This window comes from Dipodomys spectabilis, unplaced genomic scaffold, assembly GCF_019054845.1.
Source record: "Dipodomys spectabilis isolate Male_0828 unplaced genomic scaffold, ASM1905484v1 ptg000207l, whole genome shotgun sequence".
Lineage (NCBI taxonomy): Eukaryota > Metazoa > Chordata > Mammalia > Rodentia > Heteromyidae > Dipodomys > Dipodomys spectabilis.
This window is the reverse complement of record NW_024870884.1, coordinates 3285996-3308064: the sequence shown is the minus strand read 5'-3', so window position 1 is coordinate 3308064 and position 22069 is coordinate 3285996. Positions and strand designations below refer to the sequence as shown.

Sequence of the window (22069 nt, the reverse complement as noted above, 5' to 3'; positions counted from 1 at the left end):
CATACAATTATTTCTAACACATTTATAAGATTATTTCTTTGTTGCTTTGTATGTCCCTCCCCCACGGTATAACCCCTGCTTTCACTGTATTTGATGTTGGTATAATTTGTGGAGGGGAAGGGAAAAAAACAAGTCGTTTAAATAGGGATACAGGTGGACCCATTGCAACAATGAGATGTACAAGTCGATATGTTGAAAAACGAACTTTACAACTTTGGCGGGCGGGGGTGGGGGGGAGATGGGAAAGGATGGGAAGGGGAAACAAAGGAGGCAAAAATGCTTGATAAGAAATTCACTCCTTATCTTGCCCATGTAATTGTAACCCCTCTATATGGTATTTTCACAATAAATAAAATAAAATAAAATATATTCAAATGAGGAAACTATCCTTGTTCTCCATTTTTGCAAGGGGACAGGCCTACAACTCAAAGATGTTTCCATATTACAGAGGATGGAAAGTAAGACAAGAGGGCAAACACAAAACAAGTGCAATTGAGCACATGAAAATAATTGGGTCCATGAAGACCATTTAAAACATAAACATTGAAAACATTTTTCTGAAAAACTACATCATTTCGATCTTTGAAAGAGCTAAATAAGCATGAGGTACTCTGCCATTTTCAAGATGCACCATTTCTGTGAGTATACACACCCATTTTTTTTCTAAATGTGAGACACCAGGATAAATCTTCAGAGAAGATAGCAAAGATCAAGTCCTACTGAAAACACTTGAGGGTTTTCAGTTTTGGTTTTTGGATTAAAAAGCAAAAGCAAACTCCTTCCTTTCTTTTTTTTTCTTTGATAAGCCTAAGGGCATAATTTGGGAAAATACCAACCTTTTTCTTTGAAATTCCAAGGTTCACACAATCCTGGCAGCTCTCAGGATCTTGTTGCGGGTCTGAACAGAGTCACAAACTAAAAGAATAGGTCGGGAAATGTTAGATCTACCTGAGGCTGTGGCAGGGAGCCTGTCATAGGAGGCTAACTTTCCTACTTTCACTAAGTCTCTAGTTAAACAACTACTAAACTACTCTGAGAGAAATCTGTGAATTTTCACAACTCACAAATTCGAAAAGAAGAATCTATCAAATGTACTCTTTGATCCATTTCTACTAGAGGTAAATTCCATCTCTACCTCTATTACTAAAATACATGCCTTCTGGTCCAAGATAAAAAAACAAAACTAAACCTCATCTTAAAAAAACCGAAATTATAAAAAAGAATCTAAAAGAATCTGAAAAGATTCTTGAACAACCCTCTGTCTAACCATAAACTGTGTAACCACAAGTTCTAAGCGAGTAAGTTAGGGCTGTGTAGCTGTCTTCTATCTATCTGGAAATGGAATGTTCTGGAACGATAAAAGTAGATTTTTTTTTCAGAAATACTGATTGTAGAAAGAAGCTTTTAGAAGCTTTTTCATGAAGGACATCTCAATAAAAACTTATTACGAATGCACTCAAAAAAGTAAGGCGAAATCATCCTTAAAATTACCATGTACTTCATGTTGTGTAGAGCATTCACACAGTACCTTTTTCAACACCTCCAATTTCCTTTAAAAGCAAGAGGCCCTGTGAACCCCACCACGCATGACAGTCTACAGTAGTAGTATATAACCTCAAAAGAAGATGACTGGACAAAAGTATTACAGAGTATTCAAAACTCCCTCTATTCCCATCCTGTGCCCAAAACCTAGAGTGAGAGGTACCAATAGAGTCCTGAGGAAAGGGACTGATGACCCTTCTGCAATATGTGGAAGTATTTGCAGATCCCCGCTTGCAGCTGAAATTTTTAGGGTTTGGAATTGAGGCACAAAGAAAGAGCTTAGTTTCCATTATATGATCACTTCCATTCCATGAATCCCTATTGAAACACTATGCCATCCTGGAGTCTACATGTCTCTGGCACAACCGTCTCTGCCAACCTATTGTAGATGTGATGAATAAGAGAGCTGACCAAGAAGTACATGACTCACATTTGTAAGTGAATAAAAGAGTGAAAAAGTGGAGAGTTAATTTCTGTCTTGGAATAGGCCTCTGAGCCTTATGGTAAACCAAAAACCTTCTTACCATAGATGATTAAAAAAAAAAAGAATGAGGTGCTGTCTATTATATTAAAGTTCTATTTTCATTAAACTTGATGATAAATTACATGAAAGGAAAGGTCTTAGAAATAAATGGAAGATGACCTAATACACTCATCTAATTTATCTTCACAATTAATAAACCAAACTCAAAAGAGGTTTGGAAACTCACCTAAGAACTCATGACTTGGCAGAGGTAAAGCCGAGGACTCCTATTTGAATCACTACATCATCATGATCTCAGGAGCAAAGGGAAATTATGCCTTCACCTTGTGGACTTTGTCAATGCAGCTCCTTATGTGCCCAAGGTGGAGGTAGATTTCTTAACCTGGTGTGTTCAGGAGGAACATGAAGAACCTAACGGCTTCTGCCACCAAGAAGCTCACTGGTGGGATTTCTACCTCTATTTCAAAGCTAGTCTACCTGTGTCTCCTTCAGATAGATTTCTTAAGAGGAGGTGGGTAGGGTGCTATAATCTGCTGCTCAGTAAAGTAGAAAACTCCCCCAGCCGTAAACTTTCCTTGCTGATCTGATTAGTGGATTCTGTCTGGAAGGGACTTGCACCATCTGGAGGCATAGAGGTGTGGCCCGCAAACCCATTGCTCACAACACACTACTCTTGGCTTCTACCCTCAGTGACCATCTTTCGGAGGTTTCCACATGTATTTTTATATTCCAGAAACTTACTGGAAATCTTCAAAAATGAATCTAACCTCCCATCATATTTCTGGCTTCCTTGTTGTGTTTTCAAGTGAGTGGCATCTAATAAGTATGGATTGAGCCCTTTCCAATACTTGGAATATGCAATGCATATACAAAGAACATAACTAGGAAGACAGCATTGATGACTACATTCAGGAATACAACCTTCTGGGACCTCATATTCTATCAAAACATGCCAGGTTCAAAGCTGTGTTGTAAATGGTCTTTTTTTTTGTCTTAGTGTGCCAGGACACCTGCACAGGACCCAATCAAGAATCATTTATCACCAACTCAATGTTAAGCTTAACCCAACTGCAGAAGGGAAATTAAACTGTTGCCCTTCTCACGTTCTGCCTAGTGCAATTTTGCCTAGATATTTATGAAGAGACAGACTTGGGGGAACACCATTGACAAGTCATCTTTTAGGTAATGTCTTGATGAAGGAGCAAGGCATTTCTTGGCCCTGGAAAGAACCCTCTAAAACCGCAAACAGCTGTGGGGCAGAACCAGTCTCACTGGCTGAGACCATGGGCAGAGGTTTTTTAGATTTTAAAATAGGAGTTGAACACTTGTACTCACCTGAGATTGCAAGCAGCATTTTTCTCCTGGCACCGAAAGTAGTGATTCCTAGCTCCTTCAGATCTTGATCTGTGAGAGTGAGGAACGTCTGAAGATCAATCTGCAGATAGAAACATATAATCTGTAGCCTTACATATTTTCTTCATCAGGGTAGGATCGATACATTATTACATCCCTTTGTTAATTATGCTCTGCCTACTCGCAAAACCTAATGGTATTGGCACAAACCTGCAGGACAAGAATTAGGAAATAAAGATGGTAAAATGACTTACTCTAAGCCAGTGACTTATAATTGCAAGCAACATAATAACTGAGCTCTGAGCATCCTGGCAGCTAATGCAAAAAGAGAAACAGAAATATAATACCATTTTTAATGAAAGGATAAAAAGTAAATATCTAACCAGAAAAAAGAAAAAAACTCTTAGCTTTGGATTCTGGATTGATTAAATATATCTTTATAAGAAGAAACTAGTGGCTGGGAAGGTGGCTCAGTGGTAGAGCGCTTGCCTTGCATGCCAGGTTTGATTCCTCAGAACCACAGAAGCAAAAAGAAAAAAGCCAAAGTGGCGCCATGGCTCAAGTGGTAGAGCGCTAGCCTTGAGCTGAAGAGCTGAGGGACAGCGCCCAGGCCCAGAGTTCAGGCCCCATGACTGGACCCCCCCCTAAAAAAAAGAAGAAGAAACTAATACGAATGTGGTCTTTTATTTTATGTGAAATTAGTACCATTGCTAGAATACTTCCTCCATCTACAGTTTGACTCAACTCAGAAGAATAACTCTGAAAATGGCAGAAAAAGTACTGGTAAAACAGTATGGAAATATTCCTTGGCATCAGAAATAAAGCACCCAACCTAAGCACCCAACTCTTCCTTTTAATACAGTGAGGAAGACAAGAAAAGCAACAGAATTCAAATCCTAAGAAAGGTGGTCCAAACTCTACTAGCTCACTTAGGACTAGCCTACATCCTTAGGACCTGAACCTTGCAGGGTTCTGTGAGCCCCAACTATGACTGTGAGTATTAATGAGCATGCTTACCACAGGGTTACATCATTGGGATCTATCATTAGAAATAGCACATAGTGATATAGTATCAGTGAGCACTGCTAATAAATCTCCAGAATGCTTATAGTAAATTCAATATCATGAGGTGATTTAATAAGGAATTCTTGTTAAACATATCTGAATTTTAGAAAATATCCAATTTTAACCTGCCATAAACAAATATACCTTCGTTGAACTATATTGAACATGATTTTTGTACAATTTTTATTGCAAAAATACTGTACAGAGGGGTTACAGTTACATGAGCAAGGTAATGAGTACATTGCCTATCGAGCATTTGAACATGAGTTTTTGAAGTCACATCCAAAATTACAAAAATCTTAAGGCATTGGGCTAGGAAGGTGGCTCAGTGGTAGAGTGCTTGCCTTGCATGCATGAGGCCCTGGGTTCGATTCCTCAGCACCACATAAGCAAAAAGAAAAAAGCCGGAAGTGGCGCTGTGGCTCAAGTGGTAGAGCGCTAGCCTTGAGCTGAAGAGCTGAGGGACAGCGCCCAGGCCCAGAGTTCAGGCCCCACAACAGGACCCCCCCCCCCCAAAAAAAAAAACTTAAGGCAATTACTTATCACAATTCTACAACTGTTTTTAGAAACTCTATTCAATGAAATACTAGTTTTCTAAACTTACCCTCTCAAAGTCAAGTCATAAATGTTCTGGGTGTCAAAGACCAACTGTTAGGACCACTCAGCTCTGCTTTCACACCTCAAAAGCAGATACAGATATTCTATAAACAAATGGGGTGCCATGTCCCAGTAAAGTCTATTGACAAAAATCCAGTAGCAAGCCTGCAGGTCACAGTTTGCTGACCCATGGTTAATACAGTCTGAGACAGACCCTCTGTTGCTATCGATTCCCAAGTGTTCTTTCTTCTTGAGTAAGAGGCAGCTATAATAAATCTATTTCAATTCTTCCAATAGGAAATACAGATAGCATCAAACCCAGAAATCTTCAAGTAACATTCCATCCATGTTTGGAAAAGTTGGAGTATCTCTGCTCTTGTGTTTCCCAGTCAACTGCCTTCACAGAGAACAAGATTCCGCAGTGCTTTAATATGATTTAATTAGTGTTCATTTAACTGAAAATTTTCTAACTTGGAGCAAAGAAAATATGTTCAATTTTATAAAATCCAACATGCACATGACAAACCTATTTCAGCATAACCAGCAATAATGTTCCATAATTAATCAAGCATGAATGACACACTGAATTTATGATACATGTGCCAAATGAGAATCTTGAATTCTTTGTTGACAGACATAGCTAAGAATTTCTAACTTTGTCAGATATTCCCTAACATGGCATTAGCAACAGTTTGGATGATGTCTTGATTTGGGAAAGAGATATACTAACAGTACTTTCAGATGCATTAGGATGGCCCTAGTGACAGTAGTTCTAGAACCATGCTTTGACCTATTTTCTTCATGCCAATGAAAAACAGGACATGGCTTATCTGTCAGATCAAAATCCAGTATAGTAGTTGTGCAGAGGACATCCTAGGTCTGTTTCAGTTTGGTCAAAACCAAACTAGCAAATTAATAAATATATGAACATTTAAAACCCATATTCTGCAGTGATATAAGTAGTAGACAGTGACACTTATTTTGGCTGTTGCTATTTACTCCTAAGTGCCATGAATAAAGGTAACAGACCCAAGAATGTAGGGAGCTATGAATCAATACACCAGTTAGGCCTTTTTAAAGCTAAACTGCTGATGGGTAGATATGGCATATTTTTGCAAACATAATAGTCTACATTTCTGCTTTCCTGTGTTTACTAACTGCACTAAATAAATGAGAAATGAGCTGACATTTTCCTAGCAAAAACAAAGCTATGAGACGTGAAGAAATGCTCAGGGAGAGCCCCATCGGAGGTCAATGAGTGATTTCCTTCTAGAGGTCATCTTCCATGCCACCACAACAAAAACACCCAGGAAAATACAGAATGACCAACCTCTTGTTGCTGGAAGACATCTGTGTATTTGCCCAGGCCAAGTTTGCTGAAAAGCTCAGGGAGGTCAGAGCCTTTGAAAGAGCTGTTCAAGTTACAGCCATTGCTTCCTGTCAGCGAAGAAATGCAGTCCATGTAATTGCTACTGCTGAGATAGTGTTCCGCTGCAAGGCAAAGCAGAGACAGGCTGCAAGTGTCAATGCCCAAAGAGAACACAGTTTAATTAAAAGTTTTAATCACCCAAATCTTTCAGATTTCACTGTTCAGCTGAACAGAGCAGTAGCTGTAGAAATACAGCAATCCTTTACTGAAATACTGGCTTTTCATTAAGGAAATGCTGGTTATTGCTTTCAGGGAGACTCCTGCCATTTAAAATTTACACTTGGGAGGCAGAACTTCGGCAATGGTGCCTCTGTAGTTAATAATCACTCATCATATTCTCCCCTCAACGTGCTGAAGCATTTGCTCTTCGCAGCTTATTTGATGTGAATTAAATGAGAATTGGAAGGAGGATTCCTGGACACAATATTATTAAGTATGGAACGTTATTACAAGTCCAGGGATCCTTTTGGATGGGAAGATGGCTCTTTGTCTCCACCCTTGTACTTTCCTTCAGTCAAAGGGAATTGCAAGATATTGTAACATATAAATCTCATTCCCTAGGAAAACATAACCAAACAAATTCATCAAATGGAGTGCTTCTAAAATTAGGAGTAGCTGGATGCCAGTGACTCACACCTGTAATCCTAGCTACTCAGAAGGCTGAGATCCAAGGACTGCAGTTCAAAGCCAGCCCAGACATGAAAGTCTGTGAAACACTTATCTCCAATAAACCACCAGAAAACCAGAACTGGCTCTGTGGCTCAAGTGGTAGTATGCTAGTCTTGAGCTGAAGAGATGAGGGATAGCATTCAGGCCCCATGACCAACCAAATAAATAAATAAGTAAATAAAATTAGGAGCAATATATGAAGTGATAAGAAGTATGCTGGATTTAAATTACAACAGAAATTAACCTGCCTGCTTTGGCTCTACAAATGATTTAGCAGGCAGCAGTTTCAACAGACTGGTTCACTGACCAACAAACCATGCACAAAGTACCTCACCAAACACACAAACAGGTTGCATTGGAAATTCTAGTGGAGCTGTGCGGCTGGCCCTTCCTATCTCTCCTAACCAACACTGGCTCTCAATTCCATAGGAAGTTTGCAGTCTTAAAACAAGGATATACCTCCAGAAGGAATTCCTAGAGAAGAATGAAGAGGAAGATACTCACCTTCACTCAGATCCATCTGATCTACTCTAGGGCCTGCTTAGCTAAATCTTGCTTACATTGCTTTTGGCACCATTAGTCGCTTTGACCTTCCAATTGACAAGTACTTTACAAACATCAAATGGAAGAAATTTCTGTAATGTTTCTTTTTTCTCTTAAAAACAGATGTCTTATGTCTTTAGGGAGAGTGAGAAGAAAAAAGGGCTCAGAACAAACCCAAAATATCCCTCAGGCTAAAATATTACAAGACATGCCATTATTTAAGGGTGAAGCAGAACTCCCCTCAAAAGGATAGGTCAGGGCTGGGAAGGTGGCTCATCGGTAGAGCATTTGCCTTGCATGCATGAGGCCCTGGGTTTGATTCCTCAGCACCACATAAGCAAAAAGAAAAAAGCTGGAAGTGGCGCTGTGGCTCAAGTGGTAGAGTGCTAGCCTTGAGCTGAAGAGCTGAGGAACAGCACCCAGGCCCAGAGTTCAGGCCCCACTACCAGACCCCCCCCCCAAAAAAAAGGAATAGGTCAAAGATTTGTCAATGTCAAGCAAAACAGTGGGAAGACCACTCAAGAGCAACTAGGACTTGAGAATGTGAAGTCACTGGCAGTCTGACCATGCGATTTATTCTCCAAATAATAAACTTATTTGGGATGGGTATATGGAAAGCTACTCAAAACTACACATGAACAAATGTTATAAACAAGGATGCCCAGGGAAAATGGGAGGAATATAGAGAGACAGAGAGAGAGGGAGACAGAGAGACACAGAGAGAGAGAGAGAGACCTTGACAAAAGTATTATCTAAGTAAGCACAAGGCTCTTAGTTCAAACCCCAGTATTACCATGAAAAATGATATAAAACCATGCTGTTCAACACAGGAACCACTGCCCACATGTAGCTACTGAGCATCTGAAATAACATTAGTGGTAACTAAAGTGTTCTATCAGCATAAAATACACTGCAGATCTTGAAGACTTTGTACAAAGTATCTAATTAAAAGAAAAATGTGAGGTCTAACGAGGTGAATTAAATATAATAGTAAAAATTTGAAGAACAAAGGTTTAATATAAAATATCCTAAGAGGTAATGATTAAAATGAACAAAAAGTTTCCTTACATTTTTAAACTACCAATAATTTCTATATACTGTTATAAACTTCTACACTCTTAGAAGATCTGATGAGAGTCAAACAACTGCGCTTTCCTAATTATTTATCTTAACCCTAAACTTCAGCTACAGAGTAATTATGCAGTGTTACATGAAGGGAAAGGAGATAAAGATGAGAGGGGGTGACACAAAACCAAGTGATATCTGGCTAAAGACCAAAGACTATTTATAGCTCCAGACCAGTTTCTAACACCAGCCAGAAAACAAGAAATGTATTATTGACAGTACACTCAACAATAAAAGAGTTGACCATTCCTTCTTAATTAGCCTTGGCCAATACCAGGATTGGTCTTTTCAAGCCAAATTCCTGACATGGACAATTTGATGTTAACAATTGGCTGTTTCCAAGTGTCCACTGGGCTTATCGAGATTAACTTTCTACAAATACTCATAGCTACATGCTCCAGAATAACAATATGTCAATTGTTGTCTATTATTCATGTGGCCAAGAAGTGTGAGTGCTGTTACTGATAAAACACAATCCTGCTGAGTCTCAGCCATATTTGCCTGCACTTTAAAGTGGCTTTATTTTCTGTTTATGCTAATTCAGCTATATTGGGTAAAGCTAAAAGATCAAATTCTGCTCTTTGCTTTTGGTACCCCAAACCCTGGACAGTCTGTCCCCAATCACCTGAGATGTGAACCTGATACAATTCTTCTTCACTACTTTTTTATGTATTTATCTTTTCCTCATCACCTACTGTCTATGTGTATACTGCTCATTCATTTCATAAGCCTATATGCACCACCCTCTGCTGGAGGTCCCACAACTCTGCAAGACACCTGGGAAATGACAAAGTACACTCTAACAATACCTAGCATATAGGCACTCAATAAATTGAGCATTAAATAAATATGGCCCCCAAATTTAGAGCACTCAAAAATTCTCCTGTGAAAGACAGATATGTACATTTCGGGCAACAATGCTAGAGTAGGCACTTGGACAAAAATACAATAAGAAGAGATAATTCAGTGGCTGGCTTCCCTGGGAGAAAAAGGGAAAGGATACACCAGCACTTGAAATCTCAGAACCAGTCATTCTCACCAAATAAACCAAACCAACTCAAGCCAAATAAACACATTCTCTATTGACTATGCCTAACAAGTAGGAACAAAAGCCAAAGCTCACTTGATTTGTTTTGTTTGCGCTTGGGACTGCCTATAGAAGCTGCAAATTCACTATGACTTGTGGGTCCTATTCCATTTCGGTCTCGCCAGTTGTCAGATTCGCTTCCGCTTCCCAAGTGCTCACGACTGTTGGACCGTGAGAGGGATATGGATGAACCCTGTAAACAGCAAATGCAGATAATATTTAATAAAGTTGGTTTCCCAGGGTAGAAGGAGAAATGAATCCAAATGACACGTCACTATTTATTTGCATTGCTAACCCTCATACCTGAGTCTCAAAAGACCTGGTCTCACTATCTATCGCTTTGTTCCTCCAGCAGCTAAGGATACACAGTAGTGTATGTGAAGTCCTTTCCCATCATTATGAGAAGCTTTGCGTAAGAAACTCAGCAGAGCTCTGGGAGTCCCCAGTGCAAAGAATCCTTCCGCTAAAGTTTGGGAAAATGGTGGCTGGAACTCATCCATTTTCTGGAACCACAAAGCAGATCTTCTACCTGGTACAGCCGAGATTCTTCGCTTTGTTTCACACAGGGAGGATAAATGGGATGAAGTGAAGGTAACCCCCACACTTTGCAAAGCATCAAACTTGACAACGACAGATAAGACAGATCTGGCATTGCCTTTGTGTTTCCCATCCCCAAACAAGTACACCACCTCCCCAACAAATGACAGATCCTTAGAACCGTTCTCCAAAATTGAAATAAGAGCAATCATTTCAAGAATTGCCACCATTTATCCATTCCTTTAATCACAGTTACAAGGCACACTATCTTTGTATTGCAGTATCAAAGTCAATCTCAGAGTTTCAAAGACTGATACTGATTAAGTCATCCCAAGAAAATTCTTTAGTGTTCACGTTATAAACATATTTGACTCCCTCACAACCACAGTTGCCTTTAGACACGCCCATCTTTGACATCACGACACTCTAATCACCAGGTTTTTCATCTATTTTTTTCTGTATCCTCTACAGCATCTTCCTCTTCTTTTCCATTCCAAATGTCCAATTACAACGGGGCTTAGTCCTCAGATCCTTTTTCTCTGGTTTTTACCTTTCAAACAAGGTGAAACCTCTTTTCAAAGTTACTGAGAGCAGAACTCCCAGATTTCTGGGAGTTCTCTGAATTTGATTTCTCCATTGAAATTCTGAATCACAGAGCTGCTAATCTGATACCACCATTGTAGGGACTGATAAGCATTTAAAACTTAGTGTCTTGAAAGTGAGTCACTGATTACCCATCCCTAGTAACTACTTCAATACTTTTCTCTCAGAAATCCTGTATCACAACAAGTGAAGCTATCATTCAGCCAAAATTTGAAGGGCCATTCTTGACTCTTCCATCCCTTAATACATGTAGTCCATCACAGAATTCTGAAAATTCTTTTAAGTAGACCCCAGAATACAAAATTTCCCCCCTCTCCCTAGCTGCCTTCATAACAACCATTCTGAGGCTACTCTTGCTGGCCCTCCCCATTGTCTGCTACACATAAAACAAGATTGAGTTTTAAAAATGCAAATTAGAACAAACTGTACCTCTGTGTAAAGTCTTGCAATGTGGGTGCTTCCATTGTACTCTGACCAGGGCTCCAGGTACTCCAAAACTAAGCATAATAATTTCTCCATAATTTTCACTATCATGGGCTGAGGCATTCCAGAACAGGCCTTTCTCCAAACTCATCTTTAATACTCCACTATCCTAGCTACCTTCAAGAATTTACTAGCTAATTCTGATTTGGGGATGATCATAGCAGTTGTTCCTTTAACACTCTTTCCCAAGAGCTTCACAAGGTTGGCCCTTTATAATCACCCAGGGTTTAAGGTTCAAACATCCCTTGATCACAGGGTCTTCTTTGTGGCTGCACAGTCTAAAGCATCTTGTTCCATGTTTATCAGGGAACTTTATTACCTAATGCCATCTTATTGCTCTGTGCTTCTCTATATCTACTAGAAAGGAAGCTCTGTTCTGAAAAAAGACACAGTACCTAGCAGAAGCACTGAGTTGCTTTGTGCTTCATATATATTAAAAAGTCTATGTCTAAAATCGTGTGTGTGTGTGTGTGTGTGTGTGTGTGTGTGTGTGTGTGTGTGTGTGTACCACAACACCTCTATGTATAGCGTCAGTTAAGTCAAATAGCTTTATCAGACCCATTTCTGGAAATACTAAATAAAACATTGTCTTGGGTTACTAATGTTTACTAACCATTCTAAACTCTCCACTGAGAAGCTCACTTCCACAATGGTAATCAATACCCTCATTACTTAATACTGGGGGAGTTGAAAATCATCTAATTACTCAGTGTAAGTTTTTATTTGCTTTAGAGAAATGGGACCATTATTTAGTTTTCAAGAAATGGGTGGCAAAAAGAAAAGGAAAAATCCCAACCTCGTTTATCTCTCTATTGATGACAGAGACTTCAGTTCAATGGAAGCTTTGGTTTGACATTGGAACTTGGAAATGCTTGCTCCTTATCTAAAGAACTCTTTGGAACTGACTACTACTGCTGAAAAATGGAAAAAACAGCTCCAGTCTAGATTCTCCTTAATACTGAATACAGAGCTCAAAGCATCAAATTCTTGCCCATGGGGGAGTCAACTGCCCAATCATACTACTTCTTTTTTTTTGGTGGGGGGGATCCGGTCGTGGGGCCTGAACTCTGGGCCTGGGCGCTGTCCCTCAGCTCTTCAGCTCAAGGATAGTGCTCTACCACTTGAACCACAGCGCCACTTCTGGCTTTTTTTTTACTTATGTGGTGCTGGGGAATCGAACCCAGGGCCTCAGTCATGCAAGGCAAGCACTCTACCACTGAGCCACCTTCCCAGCCCTCGTACTGCTTCTTAAGAGATCTGTGGGGGTGTCTCCAAGCAATCTACAATTTCAAAAGACAGTATTATAAATAAAGATGTTTTTTGACATAATGACTTATACAGCTCATTGTTGCAATTGGTCCACCTGTATCCCTATTTAAACGATTTGTTTTTTCCCTTGCCCTCTACAAATTATACAAACATCAAATACAGTGAGATCAGGGGTTATACCGTGGGGGAGGTACATTCAAAGCAACAAAGAAATCATCTTATAAATATTTTTTTTTGGGGGTGGGGCGGGGAGATGGGAAGGGATGGGAAGGGTAAACAAAGGAGGAGGCTACAATGCTTGATAAGAAATGTACTCATTATCTTGCCCATGTAATTGTAACCCCTCTATATGATATTTTCACAATAAAAAAATCAATGTTATTATGGAAAAATAAATAAATAAAGATGTAAATAAATAAATAAAGATGTTATTTCCCTTTTACAAGTTGTGTCTCTACTGTTTCCCAAGTCCTTCCACCCTCGCTTACTACCCTGGTTTTACTCTTGCAAAGCAAAGAAAAAGGCAGGCCGTAACTGCTGCAGAAGACCAGATTGTGCCATGTGAGGAGCCCTTTCGTGCCATTTCACTACAGTCGAAATACACAAGAAATTATCTGACTCCCCAGGAGAATGCAGAACATTATTCCTAAAGAAAGCTAGATACTATCTTTCTTTCAGCAGTACTTAAAGGGCCGGTGAAGAAAGGCAGATTAAATGGTGCACACTTAAACTCCAGTCTAGCTAATTACTCTTCCTCTCCCTCACTGACAGACACCAGCCATGATGGTAAGCAGACTAGCTCAAAACACCACAGCAACAGGAGCTGTGGACTCCCTATGGTTCCGCCACCAGGACAAAGTCCTCTATCTGACACAGGCAAAAGAAAGCAGAAGACTGGGACTGATGTGCTCCCCCACCTTTTCTGTCACGCTTTAGTGTTACATCGTTTTACATCAATGTTTCTTGAACTGCTCTTCCTCCTTCCCTCCCTGATGAATTTGACTCTGAAGAAGATCCTATGCCTATGCCCTAAGTTGTCTAAGTGATTCTCAGGTCCACAGAAACACAGCCATGTGGCTAGGCAGGTGACATAGCACCTCTGGCTAGGTACCTCTCAAGATTAAATCATTAGGAACATAAACGAAGGCAATGAGTTCAAGTCACTCCTCTGACATTTACTGACCACGACCTTGAGGAAGAAAGACACTTCTCCATTCTGGGACTCACTTCCCCTACAGGAAAATTTATTCAGTTTGTAGAGATTGAATACACTTGTAAATGATAACATATCTTATAAGCCACAAAGAACAGCACGTGGTTTAAGATAGCAATTAATAACATATTAATTGTTCAAGTACTAATGGGAAGTATTTCTTTAGATGCAAAAGGCATAAATAACTATGCACAATTATTCCAACAAGGGGCATTCCTGCATACTGTAGTCTTGTCTTTCATCAGACCACTGGTTATCTTTGGACAAGGTTCTTCTGGGGGAGCAATCTAGCTGCTCGGTATTACTATGAATTTACTGGGCTCCATGATGAGCGCTGAATGACCTCTTGCATGTGTTCCTCAGTTCACCAGAAAGAGCACACAGGTTCAGAGGAGTGAAGACTCGCCAAAGCTACACATCTGCTCAATGGGGGTTATCAGAGCCCATCACCCCTGTACTGGCGTGGAAATCACTTTAAATTAAGGGCAGAACTCCCCCATGGTATAACCCCTGCTTTCACTGTATGTGATGTTGGTATAATTTGTGGAGGGGAAGGGAAAAAACAAATCATTTAAACTTTACAACTTTAGCTGGGGGAGGGGGGCTGAGGCGGAGAGATGGGAAGGGATGGGTAGGGGAAACAAAGGTGGAGGCAAAAATGCTTGATAAGAAATGTGCTCATTATCTTGCCCATGTAATTTTAACCCCTCTGTACGGTATTTTCACAATAAAAAAATGTGAGATTGATATTAGTTTAGTAATAAAGGATGTTTAGAATGTGAAAAAAAAGAGCAGAACTGAACAAGCATTCCTAAGAATAAATAATGTACCTCTGAAATTATAGAAACACTGCACAAAGCAAGAATGAGTGAGCTGACCAACTGCGAGGTGCATGGATTGAGAGGTCTCTACAGATGGAGAGAGATGCTTATTTTCTCCCAGAGCTCTACATGCAGGCGGAGAGTGCCTCCTACAGCCTCAAAGTGTTTCAGAAGGCTTCCCCAAGTTTTTGCTAGGGAGGTCATTTCAATCTCTAAATACAGTCTGCCAGGTGGCTTACTACCGTACTGACAAGGGAATCCATAGGGGACAATTCTTTCTACGATCTCAATAGGATTTTCTTTTTCACTTGCTCAGAGACAAAGGAACGAAGCCCTCAGAATGGTTGTTTTTGCCTTTCATCAACACTCCCATGTATTAGAAAGAAAGTGGGTGGAGAAGAAAAGGTCAACCTACGAATGGTAGTTATTACACAAACAATTCTGAATCCCTTCACCAGCTTACAGTGCCTGGTGGAACACTGTGGTTCTTGGATTAAGCATTTCCACCTACACTTAGGTAGGTAGTCTCTCAGAATTGTGTCTATGCAGGTTCGCTCTCTAGCCCACCCCCACTGCAGACGGCTTATGGCCCAAATTTGATACTGTCATATGGAAACAGCGTGAGTCACGTGGAGCCTGGATGAAGAGGATGGAATTCTGCACCCCTCCTCCCTGGGCTAAGAATGCCAGTTTCCCAGTCTCACCCTGTGCTGTGCAGCCAACATCTGGGAAACATAAAAATTTTTTAGCTCTTGTTGGAGAAACTTCCTGCTGTGTTCTTGGCATATTTGAAAATACTGAATTTTTAACTCATATCTAAAGATCTGTTTTGTTTGAGCATTTGCCTTCTTCCCCTATTGTGGCATTGCCAGTGATACTTTTGGACAAAAGGACTCTTTATGTATACATTTGCATGAAATGTGACATCTGTCTTTTGCTTAATCTTTTCTTACTCTGTGACAATCCTCCCCCCACACACTTAGCCAATCTTACATTTTCTTAGCAGCAGACCCATAACTTCGAGAAAAGAGATAAAAAGGCATAATATATAAGATGACATCAATTTTATAAGATGTTTATGAGAACAGAAGTAAAAGCAAGTCATCCTTAATGATTTTTCCCTATGTCTACAAAGAAAAGGAACTGGAGCCCCTCGCCTGTGCTCTGGCTGAAAGAGCAGAGGAAGCTGAGGGGAGAATGACTACAAACCTCGTATGTGGTTGTCATTGTGGGCTTATAGGACACATGGTTGGCTCTTCTCAGCTCCTTGATGGTTTCAGCTGGCATGGATTTGGAAAACCCTAGGCCGCTCCAGGTATTTGTAGGTGTTCTGACTTCTGTCACCACTGGTTTCTTTAACATAGCTTCAGAAGAAAGAGCGTAAAATAAATGCTTGAAATTTTTAATGTAATTTTTAAAATATTGATGACATAATCCTGTTATCCTAGTTACCTAGGAGACAGAGATTAGAAGATTGTAATTCAAGATTAGTCCAGGAAAAATTCAGACCCTGACCCCCAAAAAAACAGGTTTGGAGGCTGGGTGCTGGCAATTCATGTCTATAATCCTAGCAACTCAAGAAGCTGAGATGTGAACGACTGAGATTCAAAACCAGCCCAAGAAGAAAAGGCTGTGAGACTGTTTCTAAAATAACCAGCACAAAGCTGTGCTGTGAGGCCCTGAATTCAAGGACTGTCAAAGGAAGAAAAAGACTGCTTGGTGTGATGGCATGCATCTATAAGGAGGCAAAAACAGAAAGATCATCATCTTAGTCCAATCTGGGTAAAAATATAAGATTCAATCTGACAAAAAAAAAGGCCAATAAAAAAGTGGGATCATGGATCAAGTGGTATAGCACTTGTCCAAAAAGTAGTATGAGCTGAGTTCAAGCCACAGTTACACACACACACACACACACACACACACACACACACACACACACACACACACAAAGAGAAATACTGATGATGATGAGTGTGGTTACTATAAAATTGAAATTTTAACTAGATGGATGTTATTTATTAATATAAGATGCCTAGAAATTTTTTAGTAAATAAATGTACTTAAAAATAGATACTATCGTCTTGGGAGGTGGCTCAGTGGTAGAGTGCTTGCCTTGCATGCATGAGGCTCTGGGTTCGATTCCTCAGCAACACTAAACAGAAAAAGCCAGAAGTGGCACTGTGGCTAAAGTGGTAGAGCGCTAGCCTTGAGCTGAAGAGCTGAGGGACAGCACCCAGGCCCAGAGTTCAAGCCCCAAGACTGACAAAAAAAAAATAGATACTATGTGATTCTGTAATTGATCTAATGCTAATTTATTTAACAAAGTACATTCAACCTTAACAGAATTTTCACAACTTGAACCTAAACACTTTGGCTTTCTTTTTATGAGCATTCTACTTTTCCATTTACCATGAATACTTGAAGATGCTTGTAAGTATAGAGAAAAACAATCAATGTATAAATCATAAGTATATCATTTACCTTTGGTTGCCAATAGCTTCTTTTGTTCATAGTCAAATGCCTGAAAATGAGAGAAAACATCTTTATTTCCTGTGTCTCCAAATGTTACACCAATACTTTATGGTTAGAGAGCAATGGATTTAACTAGGTCCCATTATTTCCTGAAATATTATGCTGAGCTCTGTATCCTAATATGGCAGAAATGTGATGAACATATGATAAATTAAGCAAGCTTTGAAAATTGCTCAGAACAATAACTATTTCCTACTTAAAGACATCTCAGTGAAGAGAGAATTTTTCCTTCAATAAGAAAAATAAATTCCTATTGACAAAAACATTTCCCATACCAGAACCACTATATGTTAAAGTAGAATGCACAGTCTAATGAGAATCATAGCAAGTTTCAGAATAATACATTAGCAAAATGCTATTAGGTATCTACTGTCCTTTCTGTCTCAAAATCCCCCTTACCTGAGGTAATATAATGTTAAGAGTATCTTTAGATGTTATTAGCCTAACTGGCATAGTCTTTGTTTTGAAATATGGTAGAATGTATCCTTAACCTATAATAACATTAGCATATGCACCAACATTAAACTTAGTTACCTTTTATTGGCTAGGACTAGGGGAGCACCATACATTCATTTCAATAACATTCAATGAGTATGGTGGGTCACGACTATGCAGGAACCAAGAGAAAGCTTTCAGAAGAAAGTAGTCAAGATACAGCTATATCTCAAATGACAACCTCACGTTTCTCCCTATTTAGGAAGTAGCCAAGTTTTGATTTAAGGTCCTATCAGGAAGGACAACAACCAACTGGCAAAAGTTCTTTCACTCTTTTCCTAGGAAAAGTATGCATTATATATAATTCCCTGAGTTATTTATGGTCTGAAAGTACACACTTCAGAGAAAAATATACTGTCAGTAATAATTAGTCTAGGAAGATAAAGGTAAACAGAGGGTTTTCTAAACAAACCAGAACATAAGACAACTCTAAAACGATGGCAATATTTCAGGAGAAATAGATAGTTTTAGATAACACTGACTAAATGATTATAAAATCCTAATCTAAAAGTTAAAGATCAGTGTTTAATTATCAATACCCAAAAGTAAAGCATAAGGGGAAAAAAGCCAACATTGACTGTTTCAATGAATACTTATTGATTTCTTACTGGTTAAAGAGGGTGTGCTGAGCTTTTTGGAAGAATACAATAATAAATACTCTATGGCTGGCCTTAAAGACATCAGAGCTAGGAGGCTGAGTAACAGAAATAACTATAAGACAAACTGGAACAGAACAGCACTTAGTCAGGAGACAGATATGCTTTCAGCCACAGAAATCTGAGAAATCTTCCATCTTTCTCTTGATAAATCTCAAAGACTATTATTATTGACCTTTTAGTGATTTTTAGGAGTCAATTCACTATTAGCACACATTCATGTATTTACAATGAATAGATAAGAAAATCAATATTTCTTCCATCCTAAAAGAAACAAGAAAATAGTCCATTGAACATATAAACCTGATACAAAAACAAAACCAAAAAACAAAACTGAAACCACAGATGAAGTGAACTACAAAAGGACAAAGAAGGAAATTGTTATTTTTTTAATAAAATAGGAGTATGTTATTTTACATTAACTGAAAATAAACCCATCAGCTGGGCGCCAGTGGCTCACGCCTGTAATCCTAGCTACTCAGGAAGCTGAGATCTGAGGATCACAGTTCAAAGCCAGCCTGGCAGGAAAGCCTGTGAAACTCTTATCTCCAATAGACCACCAGAAAACCGGAAGTGACGCTGTATGTCAAGTGGTAGAGCGCTAGCCTTGAGCGGAAGAACTGAGGGACAGCACTCAGGCCCAGAGTTCAAGCCCCACAACAAAAGAAAAAAAAATCAGACCAAACCTAGTAAATGACTTTAAAAAAGTAATTGATACATTATAAAGATCACAATTTTATTTTCCTAAAAACTCATTTTCAAATATTCAGCTGCAAAGGATTAAAACACAAGAAGGTCTCCATTGGAATTATAGTAATATAGTTTCATAAATTAATTTGGTATTTCTATGACAGCTTTTGGTATCTAAGATTTTATGAAATGTTTTATCCTTTGTTTGGAGCTTGAAGAATGTCGGAGATAAATTTATTACAAAGTAGGTAAGTCTTCCTTGAAATTCTGTTATTGAAAAGTGTATAAAGGAATCTCTAAAGACACAAAACAAAATCAACTCACATTGTCATCTATATGAAAATCAGATTTCTAGATTTCATGCTTAGGAATCTATTTTGAGTAATTAACCTAATACTTTGAAAATGGATCTAGAGAAAGCCCAGCTGAGAAAGTTGTTTGAATAATCATATAAATATGTAACAAAATCATCACTAATATTCTGCATCTACTTTCAAAGAACTAAAACTTCACATTAGTTATTTTCATAACCTATCTGAAAATTGTACCAAATTTATCATCACCATCGCAGACAGAGGAATATTAGAGCTATTCATCCAAGTCTACGTCATGAAGCAGTAACACTCAGAAATACAGTCTCTCAATTTAGCCATACCATTTTCAAATAACAGAGGAATGTTATTTGCATAAGACATAGTGACATAATCATCCTACACCATTTTAATATGACATTTTAAAGAATTACCTTCATTTAAGCGAAATCCTACATTTTAAATGTTTATACCAAAACCAATTCTTAACCACTACATATATATGTAAATTTTATTTTGACCAGGGGTAAGAAGGAAGGCTAATTTCTATACAACTGCTCATTGAATTCTCCATGTCCTAACCCAACTACCTTGCCCGTATGACTTTCCTATTTTACCTCCATACCTGCATGTTGACATATGATGGCCGTGGGGCAAGGCGGGCTCGTTCAGAGTTTTGCTGGGCAGCTGCTGCTCTCTCTGCGGCTCGCTCACTCCCAGGAGCCTTTTTGTCAGCCAGAGGGCTTTCCGCAGCACTGAGTTCAGGGTCTGACAGCAACCTGTCAGCACTGCTATGAAAGAAAATTTGGAATTCAACACTCAACCCTACACACACACATGTATTGCACATTTCCTATGGACTGCATTAGCTATGCATGCCTACCCTCCTCATCTGTTCACATGTCTCTGCTCAATTTGTTTTCACAGCAACACCATGATATAGGTGCTACTGTCTGCACATTTGACAAATGAGGGGTTACCTTGACCAAAGTTACTCTTCTAATGTAAATGGTAGAGCCAGAATTTGAAATCAAGCACTCTGACTCTGGGACAAAGCTTAAAATGATTTCATAATAGATACCAACCAACATTAGAATAATAATTTATATGATTATCTTGCACACAGAACACAGTGAAAAGGATATATAAACAAGTTTTCCTATCTTTTGGGGTTTTTCAAATTGTTATTGTCAAGGTGATGTACAGAAGGGTTACAATTATTTAAGATTCTTTCCCATTTTTATACCTTAACTAGGTATCATTGTTCTTCATATACAGGACCTAAACAAATATTGAGGGAATCTGAGGGCATACAGATGAAAGAATTCATGTATGTGAAATGCATATAGTAGTAACAAATGAAGATAATAGATAAATAAGAAATATTCTTTAAAGTCTCTATTTGCAGGATGAGAAGACTTTCTTATAATGGACAGCATGCCTGAATTATAACACAAGGTACATGCAGTATACATACATACATCTCAAGTTCAAATCTAAATGAACTGTTAGGCACAAATAAAACAGGCATAAAAAGCAGCATCAATCAAGAGTGATTTGTCTATCTGTTCATAGTTTTATTCACTTGATTATTCAGTTGTAGCAAAGGAATTCAGAGCAATTTAGAAAGAGACACTGGAATACAAAATGAAATCAATAAACTGCTTGATCACTGGGAATAAGGGGCATCCCAAGTTCCCTAGTGCCAAAGGCTGGGTGAACAGCAACTTGGAGGAGGACCAGAAGAAAGGACAGAAGCAGACAGAGTAGACTACAGTGCTTTGTAAGCCACAATGTGACGTGATCAGAACCATATATTAAAAAAAAAAAAATACTACAGCAAAATAGAGATGAAGCTGGTAAGAAAATGTGGTAGGGAGACAACAATAGAGGCTTCAGGTCAGTTCAGACAGGAGATGAGGAAATTAAGAACATACTCGATGATGAAAGGTAAGAGTGTAGACTTCAAGTGCTTCCTTAGGTAGAAGAGAGCAAAACGGTATCTCTACCAGAAATAGTGAATGTCCAGCTTGTAGGCCATATAAAGCCTATGAAATCATTTTGTGGCTGGGATGATGCATATGCTTTTTGTCTGCTGCCCACAGCCATCTGCCTGTATTTATCATTTTATATGACCCAGGAATGATATAAATATCCATATGGCTCTTGGCAGATGAAAAGTTCCCCACCCTACACCAATATTAAAGATCCATCATTTTGGGTGTGCCAGGTAAAGAAAAACACAGATAAAACAAAATTGGGCAAAATGAGACCACTATTGTAAAGCAAACTGGCTTTTGGTAAGAGAGGAAGGAAGTAAGAATACATATACTAATCTTTTTATAAAGACACAATGAGAATATACAAGGAGCAAATGAGACATTAAGGGAATGGATTGGATGAGGAAAGGTAAGAGAGAGAAGAGAGGAAATAGGAAAAAAAGGAAAAGAAGTGAAGCCAATACACTGAGAACTATACTACTCGAGGGAGTAGTTGTAATCATACCCAGTACAATTTGTGGATTTCTAATAGGTATGATTTGAAATAGTCACAACACTGTCA

At 38.9% G+C, this 22069-nt stretch overlaps 1 protein-coding gene across 2 annotated transcripts in view; it reads right to left on the bottom strand.

Annotated features, from left to right (window-relative positions):
- Window positions 1-22069, bottom strand: part of Bicc1 (BicC family RNA binding protein 1) — a 238170-nt gene that overhangs the window by 4843 nt on the left and 211258 nt on the right. Inside the window, exons 15-21 of one of the 2 annotated variants that reach the window (XM_042696344.1) lie at window positions 20133-20298; window positions 17305-17344; window positions 16030-16184; window positions 9931-10087; window positions 6372-6532; window positions 3362-3461; window positions 837-915 (exon numbers count right to left, since the gene is read on the bottom strand). In XM_042696344.1, coding sequence (XP_042552278.1) covers window positions 860-915; window positions 3362-3461; window positions 6372-6532; window positions 9931-10087; window positions 16030-16184; window positions 17305-17344; window positions 20133-20298 — 835 coding nt within the window. In that variant the 3' untranslated portion in view covers window positions 837-859. The remainder of the gene's footprint in view (window positions 1-836; window positions 916-3361; window positions 3462-6371; window positions 6533-9930; window positions 10088-16029; window positions 16185-17304; window positions 17345-20132; window positions 20299-22069) is intronic. The other variant, XM_042696342.1, reaches the window with a different exon arrangement.